The sequence below is a fragment of the Scyliorhinus canicula genome, chromosome 1 (assembly GCF_902713615.1).
Source record: "Scyliorhinus canicula chromosome 1, sScyCan1.1, whole genome shotgun sequence".
Lineage (NCBI taxonomy): Eukaryota > Metazoa > Chordata > Chondrichthyes > Carcharhiniformes > Scyliorhinidae > Scyliorhinus > Scyliorhinus canicula.
The window spans coordinates 141,023,484-141,048,952 of record NC_052146.1 but is presented as its reverse complement, the minus strand read 5'-3'; the positions used below and the strand labels follow the sequence as shown (position 1 = coordinate 141,048,952).

Here is a 25,469-nt window from a genome sequence, read left to right as displayed (position 1 = left end):
ACCGTTTGACATATGGAACGAGGAGGCATGGTGGTGCAGTGGTGAGCACTGCTGCCTCATGTAGCTGAGGACCTGGGTTCGTTCCTGGCCCCTGGTCAATGTCCGTTTGCCCATTCTCCATGTTTTTGCATGGGTCTCACTCCCGCAACCCAAAGATGTTCAGGATAGGTGGATTGGCCACGCTAAATTGCCCCTTAATTGGAGAGAAGAGAGAATTGGGTGCTTTACATTTATTAAAATGTAAATTAAAATGTGACTGAAGGGTTGCTACCCACTCATGCAAGTTTATGGACCGCCATAAACTTTGCATTTATTATGCTTGATACAATATGTACGAGCCTTTATGTTGAACATGCAAAAGAAAAACCAGAAATGGTAGAACTACATTGGTATAGGTTTATTTAAACAATAAAATGATGAATATATTGCCAGACAGGACAGTGAGGGGAGAGAAAAAAAGAGCATCGGAAACCACACTCTTTGTTAAAATGGGAGAATCGGAGAAAGAAGGAAGTATCTGTGTGAACTGGAAAGCAACACAAACCTCCATTTCTCAGATACCAGAGCCCAGTACTTGTCAGAGCTTCAACCCTCCCCCTCCTCCAGAAGAAGCAATCCTTTGTCTGGAAACTGATTGAACCTGATTGGCCGTTTCCTACCCACTGACGGTCCAGTTTGACTGATTGGCATCGACGCTGGGCAATCGGCTCTCAGAGTCTGTGACGTGTGCGCAGAGGCAGCCAATCATCTGTGCGCAGAGGCGGGATTCCTAAGTGGTATATAAACAGGCAGCGCCCGCCCTAGCCGCCACCCGGCGCCATTTTGTCTGCTTCTCCACGTTGACCTCTTGCAATCGGTTTAACCGAGACAAAAGGGAGAAAAAAAAACCCCATAGCGGGCCGGGGAGAAAAAAAAATCACAAATCGAAAACCAAATCCCCAGGAACAAGATGTCTCGGGACCGCTTCAGGAACCGTACCGGATTTCAGAGGAGGGGCGGCATGAGCCCTCCGTTCCGAGGAGGAGGAGGCGGCGGCAGCAGCAGCAGCAACCGCAACGCTCCCAACCGTCCGAACGGAGCGGCGAACGCCACCGACGCCCTCAAACAACAGCCGGCGGCCTCGGCTACTAACCAGGTCACCGCGACGCAGCAGACCCCGCCTCAGAAATCCCTGGGGCAGAAATCCGGGGAGGCGGACAAGAAGAACGGCGAGCCGGCGGCGGCGGCGCCGCAAGGGGGCCGGGGCGGCGGCGGCGAGGGCAAGCAGGCCCAGGGGGGTGCGGCGGGCGCCTCGGAGGGCCGCGGCGGGCAGCAGCAGCGCGACGCCAAGGACCTGGAGAACGAGCAAGCGGTGCTGAGGGCCCAGCTCTCGCTGCTCCGGAAGCCGGGCGAGAAGACCTACACCCAGCGCTGCCGCCTCTTCGTCGGCAACCTGCCGGCCGACATAACCGAGGACGACTTCAAGCGCCTGTTCGGCAAATATGGCGACCCCGGCGAGGTTTTCATCAACAAAGGCAAAGGATTCGGCTTCATCCGCCTGGTGAGTGAACGGCTTCCCCTAGCGGCGGGGCCTGGAACAGCCCCGCACATCCCTCCCCGGTATAACGCGCACCGCGCGCGCGACACCCCTCGCGACTTGGACCTGGAAACCCCTTCCCATTCCGAGTGCCTCCCACCCCCCCGCGTGTAGAGTGCGCGCGAGGACACCCGAGCGTCGCGCACCGCGAGTCCGGCTCGCGCGTCCACCCCACGTGCGCGCGCGCAGGCTGAACGCGCCGCCCTATTATCCTTGCCTCGCTTTGGGAATAGGCGGCCATTTGCCGGTGTGTGTATACGCGTGCTTGACCATTTTACCCCGCCTCCCTTTATAGCCCCACTGCGTACTGCTGGAGATCTAAAATGAAAAGAAAGTGCTGGGGCGGGGGAGAAACTCAGCCGATCAGGCCGCACTTGAATAGCACGGTGACGGTGGCTCGATACCGGCCCTGGATGACTGGTGTGAATTTGCACGTTCTCCCAGTGTGTCTGGATTTTTATAATAATCTTTAATTGTCACAAGTAGGCTTGCACTGACACTGCGATGGTTTCCTCCGGGTGCTACTATTTCCTCCCGCAATCTAAAGGTAGGCAGCTCCGGTGGATTGGTCATGGTAAATTGTCCCTTGGTGTGCAACAGGTTACAGAGATAGGCTGGAGCCTTCTTCACGTCCTTGCACCTGACATCAGATGTTTAGAATTTTCATGGCCACTCATGTCTGCGCTGGCTGAAAAAGCATCCAACCTACGTCCATTTTCCAGCACTGTTGGTCTGTCCCTTGTGGTTATTTATTGGACTTGGGGTGTATGTCAAGACACCTTTTAAATCAGTTTTGTGCTCTGTTTCTGCTACCCTTCCAAGCTGGTGAGCTGCTTTAAGTTTGAGCATCTGATGTCCTGCTATCGCCCGACAGTTGTGCATGCTTTTCAGTAATTCTCATTTCATAGTACGCCAAGTTTGGATTTTTAAAGAAATCTATCGAATGTCAGTGTCACTTTAAAGTGTTCAGTTGACTTCAATTGGACAGAATTGATTTGTTTGTTAATGAATGGGTGTGATGTGCTGTTCTTATGAGCCTTTTGTCTTTATCTCAAAGGAAAGCAGAACTTTAGCTGAAATAGCCAAAGCCGAACTTGATGATACTCCCATGAGGGGTCGACCCCTTCGCATCCGTTTTGCTACCCACTCTGCAGCTCTGACTGTTCGAAATCTCTCTCCTTATGTCTCAAATGAACTGCTTGAGGAAGCCTTCTCCCAATTTGGTCAGGTGGAGAGGGCAATTGTGATAGTAGATGATCGTGGCCGATCAACAGGCAAAGGCATAGTCGAATTTGCAACAAAGCCAGCTGCAAGAAAGGCGCTTGAGCGATGCAATGAAGGAGTATTCCTCTTAACTGCGTAAGTGAATTTAATTTGTGACTTGTTAAAACAGCTGACTCTTCTAAAATGTATTCAGTCTGCAGTAAAATGATTTGTTTTGTATCAAATTAAGTATGGTTGAATGCAGGACTAAGATTCTACCAAGGTCTTCTCATTCATATCTAGTATGGCAATCTGCACAAGTCGATTGTGACTTTTCATATACACTTGGATGTATTTCAATATCTTTAGTAAATGTATTTCAATATCTTTGTTGGAAATTTTCTTCGTTTTATGTTTCTGACTGCAATTTGTACTTGTCGGGTACATATTGCATGAGATGGCAAAATGTTGCCCATTTTATTCATTAAAAGCTGGCTTATCTTTTAGGTCTCCACGACCTGTAATTGTGGAACCAATGGAACAATATGATGATGAGGATGGTCTTCCAGAGAAACTTGCCCAGCGGAATCCAATGTATCAAAAGTAAGTTTTATTGATATTGGTCTTGTAATTGACTTAGGTGTAAAGCTGTTTCGCAATACAAATGAATAATTATTCCACCGCTTACTTGCAGATCTGCGCTCAATGTTCACTGCAAAATGAAACTTCAGAATCTATTGCAAATAGAATTAATTATGAATAAATTAAATGTGGGTAATAGCAATTTTGTAGGTGTGTATATATACATTTAGTTGGTCATATTAAATTTGCAGGGAAAGGGAGCATCCTCCTCGCTTCGCCCAGCATGGAACATTTGAGTTTGAGTATTCCCAAAGATGGAAGTCTCTTGATGATATGGAAAAACAACAAAGAGACCAAGTGGAAAAGAACATGAGAGAGGCCAGAGATAAGCTGGAAAATGAAATGGAAGATGCATACCATGAGCACCAAGCAATGCTGCTGAGGCAGGGTAAGTTGGTATAAGAAAATAATTGAATAATACTACAAAATGATGTACTGAAATTAAATATGGCATTTCCAATGCCACAAACTGACCATGCGGGCTAAACATTGATTCATATTAATTGAGCACATTCCAACCCTGTTTATTGGCTTTATATTAAAGAATTTTCTAATTGGGGTGCTATCTTACCTGTCAGAAAATCAATTCTGGGTTTTTGACGTGATCATCCAGAACCGATGGTCATTAGGACAGGTATAATTGACTGCAATGTTGCACCAGTACTGGAGAAAAGTTTCAAGAAACTTAAACTCTTTCCAGATCTTATGCGCCGCCAAGAAGAGCTTCGCCGTATGGAGGAGCTTCACAGTCAAGAGGTTCAGAAGCGTAAACAATTGGAGTTAAGGTGAGAATCCATTTGCCTGCCTGTACACTGAATTGTGGTGGCTGATTTGAGATTAAATACGCTCTGCGTCAGTGCCAGCTAATGGATTGTTGACCTGTTACTGAGATTTTCCATGTTTTTTAAATGTTTCTAAAATCTGCCAGGCAAGAAGAAGAGCGACGGAGAAGGGAGGAGGAAATGCTGATGCGGCAACGTGAAAAGGAGGAGATGATGAGGCGCCAGAGGGAGGAGAACTTCCGAATGGGCTACATGGATCCAGTGAGTGGGTCCTTTGAATAGGACTTAATTTTGTTTATCCAGTCAGGGCTATTGGGCTCCTTAAAGTTACAGGCATTAGACAATTGCCAGCTATGGGACTCCTGAAGTTTACAGGCATCAGACTACTGCCATCTCCATTTCTGAACCTTGCCTGGAATTGAGAATGACATCCACTCCAGATGGAATGTCTGAAACAATGTGTGCTTTGCAGGCTCTACCACAAGTGGAAGCAGTTGATTCGATGGGTTGTTTGCAAGTTTTGCGCTCAACCCCTCTGCACACCTAGTGACTAAGCTCCAAACAGTTGCTTTGGGAGTCTGGAGCCACTTGTAGGAATAGAACAGCACAGAACAGGCCCTTCGGCTCTCTATGTTGTGCCGAGCATTGTCCGAAACCAAGATCAAGCTATCCCACTCCCTGTCATTCTGCTCCATGTTCCTGTCCAATAACCACTTGAAAATTCCTGAAGTGTCCGACTCCACTATCCAAGCAGGCAGTCCATTCCACACCCTGACCACTCTCTGAGTAAAGAACCTACCTCAGATATACCTCTTATATCTCCCACCCTGAATCTTGTAGGTATGCCCCCTTGTAACAGCTACCTTCACCTGAGGAAATAGTCTCTGAATGTCCACTCTATATCTATCCCCTTCATCATCTTATGAACCTCTATTAATTCGCCTCTCATCCTCCTCCAGTCTGAGAATTTTCCATCCGCCACCCTCTGTCTTCTATGTGATAGCCAGTTACTTACCCAATTTCCCTCTATTCCACACCTCCTTACTTTCTTCATGAGCCGACCATGGGGAACCTTATCGAACGCCTTACTAAAATCCATGTATACAATATCAACTGCTCTACCTTCATCTGCACACTTAGTTACCTCCTCAAAGAATTCAGTCAAATTTTGAGGCAAGACTCGCCCTTCACTAATCTGTGTTGACTATCCCGGATTAACCTGTATCTTTCCAAATGGTCATAAATCCTATCCTTCAGGACCGTTTCCATTTACTTGCAGACCACCGAAGTAAGACTAACCGGCCTATAATTACCAGGGTCATTCCTGTTCCCTTTCTTGAACAGAGGAACAACATTCGCCACTCTCCAGTCCTCTGGCATTATCCCGGTGAGCACAGTAAGAAGTCTTACAACGCCAGGTTAAAGTCCAACATATTTGTTTCAAACACTAGCTTTTCGGAGCACTGCTCCTCCCTATGGTGAATGGTTATAAAGGAGCAATGCTCCGAAAGCTAGTGTTTGAAACAAACATGTTGGACTTTAACCTGGTGTTGTAAGACTTCTTACTGTGCTCACCCCAGTGCAACACTGGCATCTCCACATCATGACTATCCCCGTGGACAGTGAGGACCCAAAGATCCAAGGCTCTGCAATCTCATCCCTTGCCTCCCAAAGAATCCTTGTTCTGGTTTTTCAAAATAGCTAATCCATCCTTCCTCAGAACATCTACCTCCTCCAGCCTACCTGCCTGTATCTCACACACATCCTCAAAAACATGGCCCCACTCTTTGGTGAACACTGAAGAAAAGTATTCATTCAACGCCTCTCTTATTTCTTCTGACTCCATGCATAAGTTCCCACTACTGTCCTTGACCGGCCCTAACATCACCCTGGTCATTCTTTTATTTTTCACATAAGAGTATAAAAAGCCTTGGGGTTTTCCTTGATCTGACCCACCATGGACTTCTCATAACCTCCCCTCAGCCCTTTTGGTTTTTTTAGCTCATTCCTTGCTACCATGTAGCCCTCAAGAGACCCAACTGAACCTTGTTTTCTCATCCTTACATACTCTTCCTTTTTCTTTTTGACAAAACATTCAACCTCTTGTGAACCATGGTTCCCTCACATGGCCATTTTCTCCCTTCCTGACGGGGACATACCTATCAAGGACACGCAGTATTTGTTCCTTGAACAAGCTCCACTTTTCATTTGTGCCTTTCCCTGACAGTTTCTGTTCCCATCTTGTGCTCCCTAATTCTTGCCTAATCGCATCGTAATTACCCCTCTCCCAATTATAAACCTTGCCGTGCCGTTTGGCCCTTTCCATTGCAATAGTGTGAAAGACACCGAATTGTGGTCACCATCTCCAAAGTGCTCTACCACAAACAAATCTAACACTTGGCCCGGTTCATTACACAGTACCAAATCCAATGTGGCTCCCTCTCTCTTGTCGGCCTATCCACATATTGTGTCAGGAAACCCTCCTGCACACACTACAAAAACTGCCCCATCCAAACTGTTTGACCTATAGAGGTTCCAATCAATACAGTAGTCCCCCGTTATACCGCGGGTGTTCGCGTTGTATCCGAGCCGCGGATATCCAAGATGGCGGATATCCAAATGAATGAACGAGAGGAAACATCGCTGACTGTGCTGAACATTGCTGAATGGAAGGGCGTTTTAAATAAAAAACATCAAAGTTCGTTCAAGTCTTAAATCAAGTTTTAAATTTATTAAAATATATACAATAATATATACATATAATAATATACTTAAAATTGTACTTGCAAGCATATTTTTAAAAATCATTTAAAAAGTCTGAGTTTCTTCTGGCACATCCCCTTCCTCATCTTGACTTGCGCTTGCCTCTGGAGGTTCTTCAGGTGTAGGATGTATATGGGGTCGAAGTCCTGTTGCTCTGTGTATGCTATGAGCCACTTCAGGTGCGTGATGGCATCCGAGTGGCTCTTTGCCACTGTCGGCTGGGGTTCTTCTTCTGCCTCCTCTTGGGTGACCTGGTCGATGATCTCCTCCTCTGTGAATGTTTCTGCGGGTGCCATGTCGTCCTCTGCTGCTGACCACCTGTTCACCCAATCCTGGAGTGTTAGGTTCTCATCCAGGTGGCCCTCTAGCCTCTCTTCAGCTGCCCTGATCTCTGCTTCAGTAAAGCCTACAAAGTCCTCTTCATCTGGGTAATGTTGGGGTCGTGGGAGTGCTGCTCCTAGGGCCTTGTTCCAGCAGTTGGCGATGGTCTTCTCCGTCACAGCTCCCCAGGCCTTCCCTGCCAGATAACAGGCATCCTTGATGGTGATGGTTTTCAGGTAATCTGGGACAGTGAGAGGAGAGTCTATCATTTCCAGGATCAGTTCCTTTTTGTACACCGACTTGAAGGTCTGAATGATGCCAGCATCACATGGCTGGATCTTGCTGGTGGTGTTCTTTGGGAGATAGAGCACTTGGATCAGCCCATCCCTGGTCTTGAGAACATCTCCCTGAGGGTGGGCTGAGCAGTTGTCCAGTAGGAGTGTGGCCTTCTGCGGTAAGTTGCGGGCACTAAGGTGGTCCCTGACACTGGGTACAAAGAACTTGAAGAACCACTCCTCAAATAAGGAAGCTGTCATCCAGGCTTTGCCAGAGTTCCGGTAGGTAATGGGTAGGTTCTCCATGTTGATGTGGTGAAAGCATCTAGGAGACTTGAATTTGCCCACAATCAATGGCTTCAGCTTGTGTGTTCCTGTGGCATTGCTGGCAAACAGGATGGTGAGCCTGTTCTTGGCTTGCTTGTACCCCAGAGTCTTGTGGGCATCATCCTTGACAGCTAGGGTCTTGTCAGGCAGCATCTTCCAGTAAAGCCCTGACTCATCTGCATTGTAGAGTTGCTCTGGGGTCAGCTCCTCTTGCACCATGTAGTTCTTGAGGATGTCGGGACAGGCTGCTGCTGCTCCTGAGTCGGCGGATCTCTGTTCACCACTGATGGTAACTGCACCTATCCCATGTCTTTTCTGGAACCGATGGAGCCAACCCTTGCTGGCTACAAAATTGCTGTCCTCTGGGTGGAGCTGGTGATGGAACTTCTCAGCCTGAGTCCTGATGATAGGTCCAGATAGGGGGGTGCCACCAGACTGTTCCTGGACAAACCAGGTGAACACAGCCTTCTCCAAGTTAATGTCACTAGCGTTCCTTGCCTTTTTCCTGGTAAGCCCTTCACTCTGAGAAACTGTCCCAACATATGCTCTTAAATTGGGCTCATCTTTCACCCACCCACGGAGGGTTGACTCTGGTACACCAGTCTCTCTGGATAATTTTGCCTTCGTTTCCCCGTTTCGAAGCCGGTCTATCAAATGTATCTTTTGCTTAACTGTGTAAGACTTGCGCTTAAACATTTTGAACGACAGTAACTGAACTCGAAGATACCTGAACTGGAAAAGGTATCCCTTTTATGGCTGGGTAATCGGGCTAATCGGTCGCGGCTACTCATCGCGGCTAATCGTTCTACAGTAATCATCGCGGGTAATCTGTCTAATCATCGCGGCTAAAAAAGGTGCTGTTTCAAAAAGAGTTTAAAATGAGTCAAGTAAGTTGGGGTCCATAAGCCCCCCCCCCCCCCCCCCCCCCCCCCCCCCCCCCGCCGTATATCGCGAACGCGGTATAACGGGGGACTACTGTATTTGGAAAGTTAAAGTCACCCATGACAACTACCCTGAGACCTCCACACCTATCCATAATCTGTTTTGCAATTTCTTCCTCCACATCTCTATTACTATTTGGGGGTTTATAGAAAACTCCTAACAATGCGACTGCTCCTTTCCTATTTCTAACTTCGGCCTATATTACCTCAGTAGGCAGATCCCCTTCGAACTGCCTTTCTGCAGCTGTTAAACTATCCTTGATTAACAATGCTACTCCTCCACCTCTTTTACCACCTTCCCTACACTTACTGAAACATCTATACCCCGGAACCTCCAACAACCATTCTTGTCCCTGTTCTAACCATGTCTCCTTAATGGCCACAACATCGTAGTTCCAAGTACCAATCCACGCTCCCAAGTTCACCTACCTTATTCCGGATGCTCCTTGCATTGAAGTAGACACACCTCAGCCCACCTTTCTGTCTGCCGGTACACTCCTGCGACCTTGATACCCTCCTCAGTACCTCACTACTCTCAACACTGGCTTCTGGACTACAGCTTGTTTTCCCAGCCCCCTGACAAATTAGTTTAAAACCCCCCGAAGAGCCGTAGCAAATTTCCCTCCCAGGATATTGGTTCCCCTCTGGTTCAGGTGCAAACCGTCCTGTCTGTACAAGTCCCTCCTTCCCCAGAATGTGCTCCAATTAACCACGTACCTGAAACCCTCCCTCCTACACCATCCCTGCAGCCACGTGTTTATCTGCACTCTCTCCCTGTTCCTTAACTCACTAGCACGTGGCGCTGGCAACAAACCAGAGATGACAACATGGTTTGTCCTGGCTTTCAGCTTCCACCCTAGCTCCCTAAATTCCAGTTTTAAATCCCCGTCCCTTCTCTTACCCTATGTCGTTGGTACTGATCTTTACCACGACTAGTGACTGTTCTCTCTCTCTCTCTCTCTCTTTCTCTTTCTCTTTCTCTTCTCTTCTCTTTCCCCCCCCCCCCCTCCTTAAGGATTCTGAAAACACGGTCCGAGAAGTCACGGACCCTGGCACCCGGGAGGCAACATACCCTCCGTGAGCCTCTTTCGCTGCCACAGAACCATCTATCTGTCCCTCTAACTTTGAGTCCCCAATAACTATTGCTCTCCTGCTCTCCCTCCTTCCCTTTGAGCCACAGGGACGGACTCAGTGCTGGAGATCCGTTCACCGTGGCTTACCCCTGGTAGGTCGTCCCCCTCAACAGTATCCAAAACGGTATACTTGTTACTGAGGGGAGAAACCACAGAGGATTCTTGCACTGACTGCTTCCTCCCAGCCAGTCACCCATCTATCTTAACATATCCTGTCAAGTGAAGTTGTATTTCTGTGATTAGCGCTCCTGTGCTTTGTCTGGTGTGCTGCACTAAGTCAGTAGCCTGTTGTAGGTTGCCCATGCCTCTGAACAATATAGATGTGATGGGGTTATTGCTGCCTGGCAAACCATGATCTTGGTCTCTGTTTTAAGACCAAGGTTCCCAAGTGCTCTTAGTTGATCCAAATTACTGAACTGGTATATTAGAAGTGATGCTAATATCTGCCTGATGTTGGCCTTTGTGAGTGTCTCTCCATGTGAAAAATGGGCTGTATTTTCCAGAAAATATATTTAAAATTGATTGGGATGGGGGGGGGGGGGGTGATGTGGGAGCTGATTGGAAGGTAAACTTGTGGACTCCAAATGACAAGGAACTGAAATAACTGGTTATGTTTCCATTCCAATGGAAACTCTTCATGTGATGCTAAATTTACAAAATTATTGTGAAGATATGCAGCCAATTTTGTTCTGTTTCATTTTGTTATTTCTGTAGGTGATTACAAGTAGTCATCTGAAGCTGGTTTCGGGAAGAACTCTTAGTTGCCCCCTGTGACACCTAACCATTGTTTTCAATTCTCTTTGCTTTACCTATTGTAAATTTACAGTTCACATCAACTATTGGGACAGCCTTCATGGAAATGTTAATTTTGCTCAGTAAACTGTGAAGTAAACTAGTCCAGCTGGCAGGTTGTATGCTTGCACTAGTATTCATTGCTGAATTTATTTCCCTTCAGAGAGAACGTGAAATGCGTATGGCTGGAGGAATGGCAGGTAAGATGAAAATAATTTTGCTCTTGGATTTACCATATCTTACCCATGAAATGGTAATGTTTGAATGGTGTTAATTTTACATTTCATTTCAATAGCCTGTTAAACCTTCACTAGTTTGCCTGTCTTTTGTCCCCTGTAAATGCTGCTTGAACTTTATAGAGGAAGCATTCATTAGTAACACTCTTAGCAGTCTCAACAAAACTTGTATGTCATGTATTTCTTCAAGCTGTAAGTGTTATATTTTTACTAGTACTTTCTGACCAATTTGCTAATTTGTACGTACATCCACATGAAATGCTTAATGTATATACAAGCGCACATCTGTTATTTGGAGCTCGAAAGAAACTGTTTTCCCTCCAAGTTGGAAGCAACCGGAATCAAAACCAGCGTGGTACTGTAGAAAATTGCCACTTAGTATCCTGTCATTATTTGCATATTTTTCTAAACAGTAAATGTAAAATTGTTTCCTACATTACAATATTCCTTTCCGACTTGCAATGTTAATGAGCATATTTTGTTGCAGACATGGCAACCTATTCCAGTGTTTGTCTTTTATATAGACCAGGAGCCCTCGACTTCAACCTCTTTGCTGTCCTTTTTTAATGCATACATTTTTCATTTCAGAACAGTATGCTGCTACAAACCAAAGTTTTCCACCGATGGCTGCGATGGGTTATGAAGGTCACAGTGCAATGAATAGCCCTGGAGGACCAAGTGCAATGACTGGACAGATGATGGGCAGTACTGGAACCACCGGCGACATAGCAGGGGTAAAGTGTACTGTGGTTCAGAGTGAATGCTTGGATGTGTGGTTTGGTTGTACAGTGAATGAGTGTGGGTGACTGGTTTGGAGAGGGGGCTGGGGGAGAACTGTAACAATAGTGTATAGTGATTCGTAAAAGATCGGATTTAAAGGACAATATTGGGTGGGAAGAACTGTTTAGCAAAGGTGTCATTGGAACAAAAGTAAACGAGAGGCAGCTTGTTGGTCTGCGATAGGAAGCAAAAGCATTTCAACATGGACTTTGCAGGAGGAATTTCAGAGAAACGTGCACTTGGTTGTGACGTTATCTGTTGCTGATATTGAGACTAAGCGGACGTTTGACGTCTTAACTTCTGATCACTTGTGGTCGGTCTGTCATATCGGGACTCAGTGAAATGATCAAGAACGTGCATAAAATGCAACAATTTGCAAATTGCATGTTATCAAACTGTATTGAAATAACTATTCACTTATCTAACCTAGTTTGCCAGCCAAAATGACCTGTTTTAAAAAAAATAATTTTTATAGAAATTTTTTTACAAAATATATATAACAACAAACAGTAACAAACAACAATAAAACAACATAATAAGCATAACTCCCCCAAGACCGTAACCACGCATATATCGAGCCCCCCCCCCCCCCCCAAAACCCGGTAAACAACAAGAGAACGTGAAAATAAATTAAATTAAATAACCAGTCAACACCCCCCCCCCCCCCCCCCCCCCCGTTGCTGCTGACCTAGTTCCCTATCGTTGAGCCACAAAACCGAGGAAAGGCTGCTACTGCCTAAAGAACCCTTGTACCGATCCTCTCGGGGCGAATTTGACCTTCTCCAGCTTAATAAAACCCGCCATGTCATTGATCCAGGTCCCCACGCTTGGGGGACTCGCATCCTTCCACTGTAGCAAGATCCTCCGCCGGGCTACTAGGGACGCAAAAGCCAAAACACCGGCCTCTCTCGCCTCCTGCACTCCTGGCTCCACCGCAACCCCAAAAATCGCGAGTCCCCAGCCTGGCTTGACCCTGGATCCTACCATCCTCGCCACCCCCTTCCAGAACTCCTCCAGTGCCGGGCATGCCCAGAACATATGGGTATGGTTCGCTGGACTCCCCGAACACCTGACACACCTGTCTTCGCCCCCAAAGAACCTACTCATCCTAGTCCCGGACATATGGGCCCGGTGCAGCACCTTGAATTGGATGAGGCTAAGCCGCGCACATGCGGAAGAGTTAACCCCCTCCAGGGCATCCGCCCATCCTCGATCTGCTCCCCCTCCCACTTAGCCTTTAGCTCCTCTACTGACTCCTCCTCCACCTCCTGCATTACCATGTAGATATCAGATACCTTCCCGACCCAGACCCCCGAAAGCACCCTGTCCCTCACCCCCCTCGCGGGCAGCAAAGGGAATCCCTCCACCTGCCGTCTAGCAAACGCCTTTACCTGCAGGTACCTGAACATGTTCCCCGAGGGGAGCTCAAATTTCTCCTCTAACTCTCCCAGGCTCACAAACCTCCTGTCAATGAACAGGTCGCTCAGCTTTCTGATGCCCGCTCTGTGCCACCCCAGGAACCCCCCCATCAATGTTCCCCGGGACGAACCGATGGTTCCCCCTTAGTGGAGCCTCCATCGAGCCCCCCACTTGCCCCCTATGTCGCCTCCACTGCCCCCAAATCTTGAGGGTAGCCGCCACCACCGGACTCGTATACCTCGTAGGAGGGATTGGCAACGGCGCCGTTACCAGGGCCCCCAGGCTTGTGTCTCTACAGGACGCCATCTCCAACCTTTTCCATGCTGCCTCCTCCATCGCCCACTTGCGCACCATCGACACATTGGCCGCCCAATAATCAAAATGACCTGTTTTATTTGCAATCTGTGCAGGTGACAAGTGTGTGCTTGGGGCGAGCATGCTGAGAGGCAGATCCAGTTTATGGGCGGCGGGGGAGAAATAGGTTAATCTTCCCAAACTATTATGGGGTTGATAATGACCGGACTATGTGCGTCTAGATCAGGTTGAAACTCTAGAATCTCTTTGGATTGTAGTCAATTGGGTACTTCAGAGAGTGAAGGTACTAAAATGTTTGTGATGCTACAAATAGGTTTGATTGTTTTATGCTAGTCAAACACATTCACATTTCTGTTCTGCAGGAAATTGAAGTAACATTCCAGTTTCCTGATCCAAGGCTGGCATTTGCAGCTGCTAGTGTAAACTAATCCTGGGAGTTCATATGTTTACATTAAGCAGTATTTTCATCAAAATAAGTGAGGCAGTATTGTAATGACAGTAATTCTATTCTAAATTGCAGATATCGTTCCATTTGAGATGGGCAGCTGCATAGTCTTGTCTATTACAGCATGGGAGAGCTTGTTGTCCCATTCACCTGTGCTCAGTCGATCTATTCAACTAGCTATTTAATCTTTTCCTACATCAACCTGTTGGGTCCTGTACAGTACAACAATGTGATTTTAATTTAAAATATTATTTGGGTGGCAAGGTGGGGAGGATCTTGTGACAGTATTTGTTGGCCTAAAGAGCCACAACGAAAGTTGCTCCTTGGAGTGAAGTGAGGGAGGGATCCTTTGCACAGCAGTGTGGCATTGGTCATGGAAAACCCACTTGCCCACCCTCTGCTTTTGAGGTGTATTGTGCAAGTGGTAATATGAATTAGGTGTTTTAAATTGAAAATTGAGGAAAATGTCCTGTTAATTTTCATGCACTTAATGGGTGTAATGTTTTGTGGAAATATACATTGTACCCAGTTAAACCTTTTATGGTAATGCTGATCCAGTGTTGTAGTACTTGTGCTGTACCATAAAGCAAATTTTAGTTTCCTACTAGAATAGGGATTTTCAGTCGTCCCGTTTCCTACTACATTACTTGAGGCCTGTAAAAGATTAATTCTTTCTCCAGATTGACTTTCTAATAAAAGGCAGAAAACTTATTCTTGGGCCATCAGTGATGCTTTAAGTTTTGTCCTGACAAAACTGTTGTATCCAGCAGCTGATTACTTTCTCTGAAAACTTCACAGAACATGTACTACAATACTGGCTCGATAGTCAGATTGCATTAAATGGGGAAATGGTGGGTGGGAATAAGTCGGTTACTTGTGACTTCCGTTAAGGGCAGAGGCTATTTAACTTGTAGTGTCAAAGCTCTGCATCTCTTGACAAACTACATGATGTGGAGATTGTAATGGTAACAAAGTATCTATAGATCCATGTCAGACATATTTGAATGCATTCCTGTGTTGGTAATTGTGGTTTGCTTGCACTACAAGCAGAATAGCCACTGTTCTTAAGTTATCACAAGTCATGGGAGGATTATACCCACCTTGGATTCCTCCATCTACCGTCAGTAAACTAATGAACAACTTGCCCTCTTTTTTTCTTTTTATGTGCCTGGTACCTGTGGATCGCCCTATTCCTGGTTGTAATCGACGAACATTGACTACGGATGTCTTCCCTGACCTAAATGTTACACATTATACTCACTCTCTCACGTGCAACTTATATGGACATTGAATACTACCATGTACAATGAACTTTAAAATTCTCTTCCAATAGCGTAATGACCGCTTTGGACAGGGAGCCCCAGGTCCAATGAATGCTCAGCCCCCACGTCCTATGGGGCCTACTGGGCCTAGTTTTAGTAGAGGGAGAGAAGAATATGAAGCAGGCGGCAAGAAGCCTAGATTTTAGAATTCATCCTTTAGAGTGCATTCCAGATATAGTCTTTCAGTTAGACATGAACTCTTCATTCTTGCGTTTTTTAGTTGGTGGCAAAGTTGCATTTTATGCCTATTTAGATTTGTGTATTTACAACTTTGTAAACTGTAACAAGTCACGCTGGCACATTGTGAATGTTGAATTATGTCAAACAACAGTGATAGTGCAAATAGGCATCTTTTCCCAGTACTTCGACTGTACGCTGAAGTGCCATTAAATCTCTAGAAAGTATGCTCCATGTATTTTTTGTTCTGAATTGTTCTAGAAGCATGTTAAATTGTGTAGGCTAAATGCCTGTTTTGAAATGGTGGCATTCTGTATTTTGGTGCGTCTTTTTAAATTAAAACCCATTCATAGCGTTCATGGTTTGAAATGATTTTTTAACCACGAGCAAAGTCGCAGCATAGTTGTGGCAACTTGTCTGCTTCCTTAAATGAGACCTTAAGTGTTGCATTTACTAACTTCTACACAGTCTTGTGTGTCACTTATCAGAGTTGTTGATTGCAATAAGGTAAGAATTCAATGAGTGCACAGTAAACAAAAAATGGCAGTCCTTGTGTATGTATCTTTAAAGTTTACCACTTTTTTGGCCTGAGATTTGCCAATTATTTTCATTTAAGCTGGCCGCAGTACACAATTAGTGTCTTTAATTCCCCACACAAGGAAAACGGGTCTTGCAAAAAGATCTTCCCTGTTTTTCTTAGCAACGTTGAAATGTCTGGACCCATTTATATTGCCACTCAATTGGATTTTGTTAAATGAAAGCCTTGGTTTGCTTTCAAAATGATTATTGGTTTCTGTGGTTTTGGATACAGGCTGGACTATTAATATATTTGTAAAAGTTTTCTTTTCTTCCCAGAGGTCTTTGTGGCAGTTGAGTCTGCAAAAATCCAGTCTATGCTTGGGTGGGAATGAAGTCCACTGACAATGTTACTGACTTTGGAGATGCCAATTTACTTTGAGGTTTGCATGTTCTAAAATAGGTATTGGGAAGATGGGAGGGAATTATGGCAGCTAGTGCTTGAAAGGATGTTAAATGTGTTTTGACTGATTAATGCAAAGCACACTATTTCAAATTTGTTTGTCTTCTCCTTATTCTGTTCTCCACTTATTGAAACTTTCTTATCTGAAGGTGACCGTGCTAAGGATCTCATGGTTATCAGCAATGCCCTGTGCATCATTCCAAGTGACCCTATGGTTGTGGCGCAGTTGTTTATTCGTGGTGGTCTATCTTGATTTTACCTGCACAATTGAGGATTAAGGATTATTAGATTAGACCCCTGGCTGACAGTTTTCCCTTGGCAGCCATTAGAGCTGAGTCCCCTTGTAATAAAGTGGCCATTGTCCCAGATGACCATCGGCTGCTTTCACTTTTTTTTGAGGGAGAGCTGACTGGAGTTGATTTGACCTGCGGATCACCGCACCAAGGGGCAAGGCTGAGAACATGGGCCTTCATGAATGACCCTTGCAATGCCCTACTATTGACTGCGTTAGTGAGATTAATGATCCTTGACTCAGTCCTTTGTGCATTTATGCATATGCTTCTGGACTTGACTTATGGTGCAGGGATGTATGTACTGCATTTTTGCCTTTAGATTTGTAATGGATAATTTTGTTGCCACTTCCTATGGGGGGGTGAGGTTTTCCTTTTGGGCTTTGCGAATGTACTCAGTTTAACAGCTGTAGCTAATAGCTGTTTTATCTTTGTATCCTCTAGTGCCACATCTGGTTAGAGCTGAACTGTTGAGCATCACTGGTGTGTGCAATTCTGAACATTGATTTGGAGAATTCTGTATGATCTATTGATCACCTTCAACTCAAATTATTGCAGTATTTTTCCAGAATGCACACAATAACAATGTCCCATTTGATTATATAATCAGTTCTCCAAACTACTGAATTTCAGTCTTGGTGGACAAAGTAGCTGTGTAAAACTCATCCACGAGTTGCCGTTAAAACGTGGTATTTTGCAATTCAAAAAATCGATGCAACACTTGGTAACAAATTGAAGTTCCTATGTGGCTTGCTACCAAATGGGTTCCTATGCGGCTTGCTACCAAATGGCAATAGTCATCTGGCTTGAAGTGCCACAGGTGTTGAGGCAGCCATTAGCTGTGGTAGTCCGATTACTCTTATCCCAGATAAATGAACTTTGAATGGTAGGCCTGTAATCCAATGCACTGAGTCTCGTCAGATTCACAGCAAGACACCTGGGGTGTCCTAGTATCCTAGTTCTTAATTGCAATGTTCTGCAAAGTGAGCAATGTTAATAGAAATGGTGTGATGGGAGTAGTCAATGCGTGAAAAGCATGTTAAAAACCACAAACCCACAGTTGAAGTGCTACATACTTGTGTTGAATCACTAACTAATGTATTAGTGCTTGGTCTTATTGCGTCAAAAAGCAATATTTATGGAGCCTAATTGGGAGTTTGAGTACTTCCCTCAACTTTTATCAGACTGGTTTGATGTAAAACTGGGACAGGACCATAAGAGGTGACAGAACTCCTGAACAGTTGCCCTGCAGTTTTATCTGGTGAAAGATGATCACTGAAAGATCTACAGCTAATGATCCACAAAGCTTTCTAAACCTGCTGACCCAACTTGTCCCCAACTGATGACTTATGAAAACTTGACCTAGAGTTTTTGAACTGGAAGTTTTGGTTCTATTTGTATTCCTGAATGGGACTGGCTGATTGGAAAATCTCTAATTGGAGCCCAGTAGCAACATATGGGAGATGCACATGTGCCCAGTAGGAATGAATATGCACCAGCATACCTGGACTACCAGAACATGACTTCTGTATCTTCTGCCTAGAGAAGCTGAACAGCTTCAATGGGTAACTGGAAACCAAGCAGTAACATGCAGTGCCAACAATTAATTGCTGCTTTAGCATTGTGATAATGGTAAGTGTTGAAACTTATTTGTGTGGGGGTTATGGGGGTGGGGGTGTTTGAACATAGAAGCAAATCCACTTTTACATGGTCTATACTTGCTAATAGATGCTGTTCTCCAGTGAGGGCAACTAGTTTTATCATTCACAATCATTCTTAAATTAAAATTTGAAATTACAGAGTACAGAGCAATCAAAGATCAGTCTAAATTCTGGAATGATGGGGTTTAAACCAGTTAAGTGCTGATTGCCTTAATGATTTGAGCTAGGCTTAATTTTCACCTGCCATTCAATATTTTTAAACACTAGCAATTAGAATCCTGTAATCTAGTATTTAACAATTTAAAATTGAAAATATGGAAAATTTGCTTTCTGGCAAAACGTAAATTATTTGAAGTGAGCTTGGGAGGGGGAGGGGTTGAATAAGCAACTGTTTGGGTTTACTTTGCTAGCTTTGAATAAATTAATACTCTTATTCCCTTAGCATTATTGCTGTATTTGAACATGGTTCCATAATAACTCAAATAGGTTTGGCATATCCAGCTGGAGGTGATAACTAGGTTCCACCTTTTTAAAATCTGAAAGTTAGCTTGGTAGATTTAATTTTGTGGTGGTATTTGTAGCCTAGAGGCTCGTGAACTTAATTAGTATACCTGTCCGGGGATTTTTGCCAGTACTTTAGGCTGCGCAAGGCAGTACTTGAACTATTTTTGAAATGGCCATTATATATATATTTTTTTTGAATATCAGAATACTGAATTGCCCACAGTATTATTACCTTGCTTTAAACTTTTAAAAATACTTCTGTTTTGGAGCTAATTAATTAGCAACCCCACCATCTCAGTTAAGTGAAGGGCCTCTTATTTTAAACATATCTGAATTTGGCTTATGGGTATCAGTTAATATGGACGCATATAAAAGGTTTAGAGGTTGCTGATTTTGCAATGCCCACTAAGCCTCGGCACAACTTGAAATAACTTGTCTTCCCCAGTATTCTCCAGTGGCAATTATAACAGTTTCAGATTCTCAGGTTTTGGCAACGCATCTGAGTTACAAGCCAGCAAGCGGCTGCTGGCAGCCAGTTGTGCTGCACCCTTGCAAGTAATGCCGCTCTACAGTGAATAAATACAGTCAGCTTGTCTGCAATACATTGCATTGAGGATCTGTAGTACTGCAAATGGGATTGGGCAGTAAGACCTGGAGAATAGTATTCCTGCTTGTTCTGCGGTACACAATAAAGACTGCACACAGGTATGTACAAATAACTTGTTAACAAAAATGTCTTTCAGAATTTCTTAAAGATGAGTAAACTGGTTCAGGCATCACCTTTCTGACAGTGGAGTTACAGTGCAGCACTTTATATGGTTGGGCTGTTACTGGTTAGTATCATTGTGTAATGGCCCAAATGATGTACAGCTAGTATGTGCAGTTTTTGAATACTGCTGCATCACAACATTTTAAGGCTTTTGTGGCACCTGTGAATTGTCAATCATGGGTAGATGCGCCTTCTGTCTTGTACCCGAGTTCAAAACAGCTGTTATGTGACTTAGACTGTGAATAGGAAGGTTGTAGTTTAGTTTTTAAACTTGCATTTTTATATGCACTGCACTTTCAAGCTTTGCCAAGAACATAAAGCAGCACTATCACGATCTATCTGTATATAGAGAATATATGTATTATAGACCATATAGCACCATGGATTATATTTGCCAAACTAAATGGCATTCAACGTTGGGGCAATTGTCTAAATGAAATGGTAACTTGCTATGTCTACTTGGATTTTGGGTGTTGTGGGGATAGAACCACTTTCACTTTAATTCTGCTAGCTCTTGATGAGCTTTATTTCAGATTTCCAACCCCCTCAAATGCACATAACTTACATGATGATTTATCGTGTATGGGATTATCCCCTGTAATTCTGGTATTGTTTGGAGTATAGAGGAATTACTTGGTTTTACTTGTACTAAACCAGCTTTGCAACGACTAGTTTTGTAACGACTGTAACTACCATTAACCTTGGCCTTGAGTTATTTGACGTGATGTCCCAAAGACCAGTCCTTTGTGCACCTGCTTAAGTGTAGGAAGATCTTTATCAGATCAGTACAGCAGACTTAATGAAGATAATTACTATAAATATGATGCACTTCCAATGCAATTCTATTCCGTGTGACAACCAGATGAAAAATACAAGTACCATGGAATCCTTTGGCATTTCTGATAGAAATCGAGTCCTTGTACCAGGCTTTGACTTTGTGTCCATTTGTTTGTCCAGTCAGACTTCTGACTGGCAGCAATGCATATAGCTATAATTGAAATGGGCCTTTTGAATCATTGCTTTGAGCTTCCTTAAGCTAAGTTGATCTTCATACATAATTAATCAGCAAATGAAACTTAATCAATTCAGTGGAATAAGTAACACTACTTGTGTTTTCTTCTTTGACAAATGATTCACCATGAGTATTGGATAATGCAGTGGTGAAATCTCCATACTTCTGAAATTGCCTAGGGAGGAGAACACCCAAGGTCTTGTTGGTGACTGCTTAGTTAGACTGTTTGTTGGAGAGACGTGATATCATGGTCCAGGACCTGACTATTCGGGTCCTCAACCATTTAGCATTCTTTGTCCTGCTGCAGTGCTGGGATTTTGACAGTTCTTTTTAAATCTGTGTAAATTGCGGCTTCTAACACAGATCTGACTGCAAGATGGCTCTTGCTGCAGGTCTTGCAGCAACGTTTTGCGTTCGTATTCCATTTCTGAGGGATATACTGGCCTATTATGTCAAATTTTAGTAACCTGTAGAGCAAGCAATTAAATGCTTTTTCTTGTGTAAATGCCATCAGTGGCTTGTCCCTGGAGCTGAAATGATCTCTTTCATCTTCTGTTGGATTTGCAAGCGGGATCTGAAACTTAGTAGCAAAGTGTCTGCACTGTATTCCATCTAAATTCTCTATGACTGCTTTTCCAGTGCAATTTGGCTTAAGTTTTGTCTTGGTAATGCCTGTTCAGAAGAGTGATGCCAGAACATAACAGGGATATGTCGTGTATAGTGTTGCAAAACAGGTTAGAATTGTGTATTATAGATGTGGGTGTAAGTTCCCTTATATGCACGCATGCCTAATTGGGCATTTTTGTGCCAGCCTGGTCAACTAATTGGCCTATCCAAAGCTTCAGAATTAATCTTCAATTTGTTTAACTTTCTATGCTGAGACTATTTTGCACAATGCTGTCCCTAGCCTAGGCAAAGCTTGGCTTAAAGCAAGAATTCTTATTTTTGCATCTTTTCTGTAGGGTTGCCGGACTAGTCAGTAAAAAATATATACTGCACTTTTCTGGCTTAACCACATTCACGTTTGGGTGAATTTTATGTAGGCCCTTGGCTCTTGCTTTCAGCTTCTCCGTTCTATCCCCATTAAAATGTTGATTGTTGCAGCCACTGAGGCTGTTTGGGGGTTCAAGTCAGCCTTTCTAGTCCAGATCTATATCTGGGATAGATTTGCATGGCAGGGCTTTCTGATGTAACCTGATTTTTGGGATGTAAAACAGTTTGAAAAGTTGCGTGTGGCAGCCAAGTGTGCTTACTAACTTGATGTATTTTCTTTAGGCATGGAAAGAGCTTGATGCATTTTGAAAAACTGCATTAAAGATGCAAGTAAGTGGCTATTTATTACTATCTGGCATTTAGGATATATTTTCCTGCAAGATGAAATAAAATTCTGCTTTGAATTAATATATTTTATTGTGCTACCTGCTATTTCTCATTTGACTTTGTGAAATCCTATTTGAGAGCTCTAAATGTTCTGCCAGAGCGACCCCCCCCCCCCCCCCCCCCCCCCCCTCTCCTCATCCAGCCAGGTATTAGTTTTAGATTTTGAAGCAAGATTTCTTCGTGTAGTAGTTTAGTTTTACACCATAACTATTTTGAGCTGTTCCTAATGTTCCACTGGATCACTGACCCATCCCTCATCTGACTGTGGGGCAATTTCTTCCCTGGAAAAAAAACACATTCCTGATCTCACCACAACCATTCATACACTTCAGCTGGAGCTGTTGAATAGTTTAACCTCTGAACTGTAACTGCTTCCCCAGACATGCACAATACACACTGACCATCTCAATATATCTGAAATAGCCTGTTTAGCTGGGAAGCTAATTGGGTAGTTTGCTTAAGGGTTATGTTTCCTAAATTGATGTTGATTTCATTGGCAGCTCCTGTGAAATGTGGCAACCAGAATGTTTTACATCTGGTCAGTCACCAGCAGTCATAAACTGGGTGCCCATAAAGAATTGTGCCATGGTGAAGGACTTTGAATGGATGCCTTCAAGGATATTTCTGAACATGTAGGTATTCTATGCCTTGTTTATAGGTTCAGTTGTTGCAGATTTGACTAGGTATTCATTAAATATTTTGAAAGCTATGAATTCTTCTATTCACTTGAGTTCTGTTAGCTCTAGTTTGCGATTTTTTTGGTACCCTGAATATTAGTTACCATCCCTGTATTTTGGCAATAACTAAGTAATTCTAAAACTACTCTGATTTAATGTTGGTTAACTAGAATTCTTACAGCAGCTTTCCAGTCGCAGCTTTGACATCCAATTGGGAGAATTAATATTAATTCTCCCAATTGGCTCGGCAGGTTTATCAATGGAACATGCACCTAGTTGTAAGAGATAGAACTAAAATACCATAAATCTGCAATGTAGGTAAATGATGTCTGCATGAAGGCAATGCACTCACTAAAATGAACAGATCCTCATACTTGATTTTTCTTTCATTAGGGTCGTGGATGAAGAGGAAGAACCTGGAATTTCACTGTCAGGAGAATTGATACATCATTGTTAGATTCTTCTAAATAAAAATCATTTTGACTCTGCTTTTATTCTTTGTTTGCATTTACTGAATGATCAATGGGTAACAACCATTTTTCAAATGAACTGGTGTGGCATTTTATGTTTTGCTTTAATAAAACTACTGATGTAGCAAAGACATGGGCCTTGAGGAAAGATGAGGCCTTCTTGATATTCCAGTCCAATGATGGGCTGCAAGGAACACCTGATGAACCACGTGAGTTTGAGATATTTTGGGCTGCGAGGCAGGTGTCCACTGTCCCTGTTGCTCTTTGGCGATAGAGCTGCTGGCAATGCCGCTTAGGGCATTGAGGGGTTGTGTTTGGGTGGGGGAGTGCAGCACACAGGGTCTTGCTATGTGCGGACAACCTGCTATATATTTCGGATGCATTGGATAGTATTGGGGACATTATGGGGATTCTGGAGGAATTTGGCCGGTTCTCCAGGTACAGGCTGAATATGGGCTGCTTACCCGGGTGCAAGTTGAATATGGGAAACAGCAAGATGTTCCTCAGACTAGTGGGCAGGAGAGGAGGTTGGGAGAGCTGCCGTTCAAGATGTTGGGTCAAGTTTTGGGTAAATTGGGCACCAGGTGACTTGCTGGGTGCAGATGTACAAGGCGACTTTTAAGAGGCGGGATGCGCTTTCATTTGGTGGGCCAGGTGCAGAAAGTAAAAATGAGTGCTGCCAAGGTTTTTTGTTCGTGTTTCAGAACCTACCAATCTTAGTCCCAAAGTTTTTTCAAAAACGTTAAAGCGTTCATCTCTGGGTGGCAAACATTGCCATGGTTAGGAAATGGGTCATGGGAGGTAGCATTGTGTAGGGGAATGAGTTTAAGGGCTTTGTTGTCAGTGTGCTGTTATTGCTGGCAAGGTACTCAGTCCAGTGGTGTTGACATTAAGGGTGTGGGGGTAGAGGAGACAGCATTTGGGACTGGAGGGTGCCTCTGTCAGCACTGATCTATGACAACCATTGGTTTGCAGTGGCAGGGTTGGATGCAAGCAGAGTGGCGGCAAGCAGGGATTGAGCGATTTGGTGACCTGTTTATGGCCCAGTGGGAATGGTTTTCAGATACCTGAAGATTCGAGATTTTGTAGAGGTTCTGCCCTTGCCTGCGTTGCCGCCCCTGGTGTTGCTGCTGGTCTGCTTTAAAAGCCAGCGATTTAGCCCAGTGAGCTAAACCAGTCCCAGTAAAATTGCTTATTGTCACGAGTAAGCTTCAATGAAGTTACTGTGAAAAGCCCCTAGTCGCCACATTCCGGCGCCTGTCCGGGGAGGCTGGTACGGGAATGTTGCTCTGGTGGAGGGACTTTGAGCTGCTGAAAGCGGGGGTGTGGGTGATCAATCTGGCAGAATTCCTGAGGCTGGAGAGGGTTAATTAAGTTTGTCTTCAGGGGGTCAATGGGCTCCCTCGGAGGTGGAAGTAGTTTATTGATTTCTTTCAGGAGGTTTGAGGGGTCAGCAAGGAGGGAGTATGTGGATAATTTGAGGAGTCAGCAAGTGCAGGGATTAAAATGGGGTGGTAGGCTGGATGGGAGATGAGGGCACTATTGGGAGAGTATAATGTTTCGTTCTTTTGCTTTTGTTTATATGAAAATGCCTTAAAATATTTTTTTTAAATTCCTGTACCTGAGCTGCTTTGGAAGTAATCCAGCTCCTACTGGGAATCTTCAAGCTGGGAATGATTAGAGCTGATGCCAAGAAGAGGAGGGATTGTTGTGTATACCTGAGATTAAACAAAGGATTGCGTCTTTTTTGAGACAAACCGTTTCAATTTTTAACATCTAGTTCAACAGCCGCACAATTCTCAAAAGGTGCAGAAAATTCAATCAAGCACAATTTAGTGCTGCTTTCAAAATGAATTGAGCTGGCCACAACAAATGGCTCTGTATTTGCTGTGATTGTTTCTCCATAGATGCTGGAAGAGTTTTTTCTGGGATTTTATTTGCAAAGGATTGTAGCTCATTTGTTCTTTCTTGCACTTCATGGTGATAAGGGTAGGTGGTGAGAGTTGCGGGCCTTCGCATATTTCCCCTTGCTGCCTCAGTGCAAAGATCAGTTTTTGCATTACAACTCTTCATTGGCATTGTTGGCTCTTAAACTATCCAATTGATCTTGCTTCTGCTCTGTTGCCCATAGTCCTCCAGTATTTTCTTTGAAGGCATTGAATCTTTCACCAACCTTTCAGTCATGCATTTCAGAGCATAAGTAGATGTATTTTTTGCCTCTTTTTGTACTTATTTGTTCATGCGATGTGGGCATCACTGGCTGGACCAGCGTTTATTG

General features: G+C 44.1%; 1 protein-coding gene across 2 annotated transcripts; it reads left to right on the top strand.

The window, feature by feature from the left end:
* Nucleotides 1-794: 794 nt before the first annotated feature.
* Nucleotides 795-23,209, top strand: sfpq (splicing factor proline/glutamine-rich). 2 transcript variants are annotated; one of them, XR_005461102.1, is made up of 11 exons: nucleotides 795-1,540; nucleotides 2,634-2,935; nucleotides 3,287-3,382; nucleotides 3,613-3,809; nucleotides 4,122-4,206; nucleotides 4,350-4,464; nucleotides 10,919-10,955; nucleotides 11,580-11,725; nucleotides 21,940-21,987; nucleotides 22,545-22,676; nucleotides 23,115-23,209. XR_005461102.1 is itself a non-coding variant. In XM_038801161.1 (9 exons), the coding sequence occupies exons 1-9, from the start codon at nucleotides 950-952 to the stop codon at nucleotides 15,416-15,418; spliced, it is 1,704 nt and encodes a 567-aa protein (XP_038657089.1). In that variant the 5' UTR covers nucleotides 795-949; the 3' UTR covers nucleotides 15,419-15,806. The 2 variants fall into 2 exon arrangements, 1 of the variants encoding a protein (XP_038657089.1); XM_038801161.1 differs by lacking the exons at nucleotides 21,940-21,987; nucleotides 22,545-22,676; nucleotides 23,115-23,209 and adding an exon at nucleotides 15,284-15,806.
* The last annotated feature ends 2,260 nt before the right edge of the window (nucleotides 23,210-25,469 follow it).

Excerpts from the sequence above, each read along its gene's own strand:
- sfpq (XM_038801161.1), top strand. The coding sequence starts at position 950 with ATGTCTCGGGACCGCTTCAGGAACCGTACCGGATTTCAGAGGAGGGGC. Across the intron at positions 1,541-2,633 it reads GATTCGGCTTCATCCGCCTG|GAAAGCAGAACTTTAGCTGA; the intron begins GTGAGTGAACGG and ends TTTATCTCAAAG. Across the intron at positions 3,383-3,612 it reads CGGAATCCAATGTATCAAAA|GGAAAGGGAGCATCCTCCTC; the intron begins GTAAGTTTTATT and ends TTAAATTTGCAG.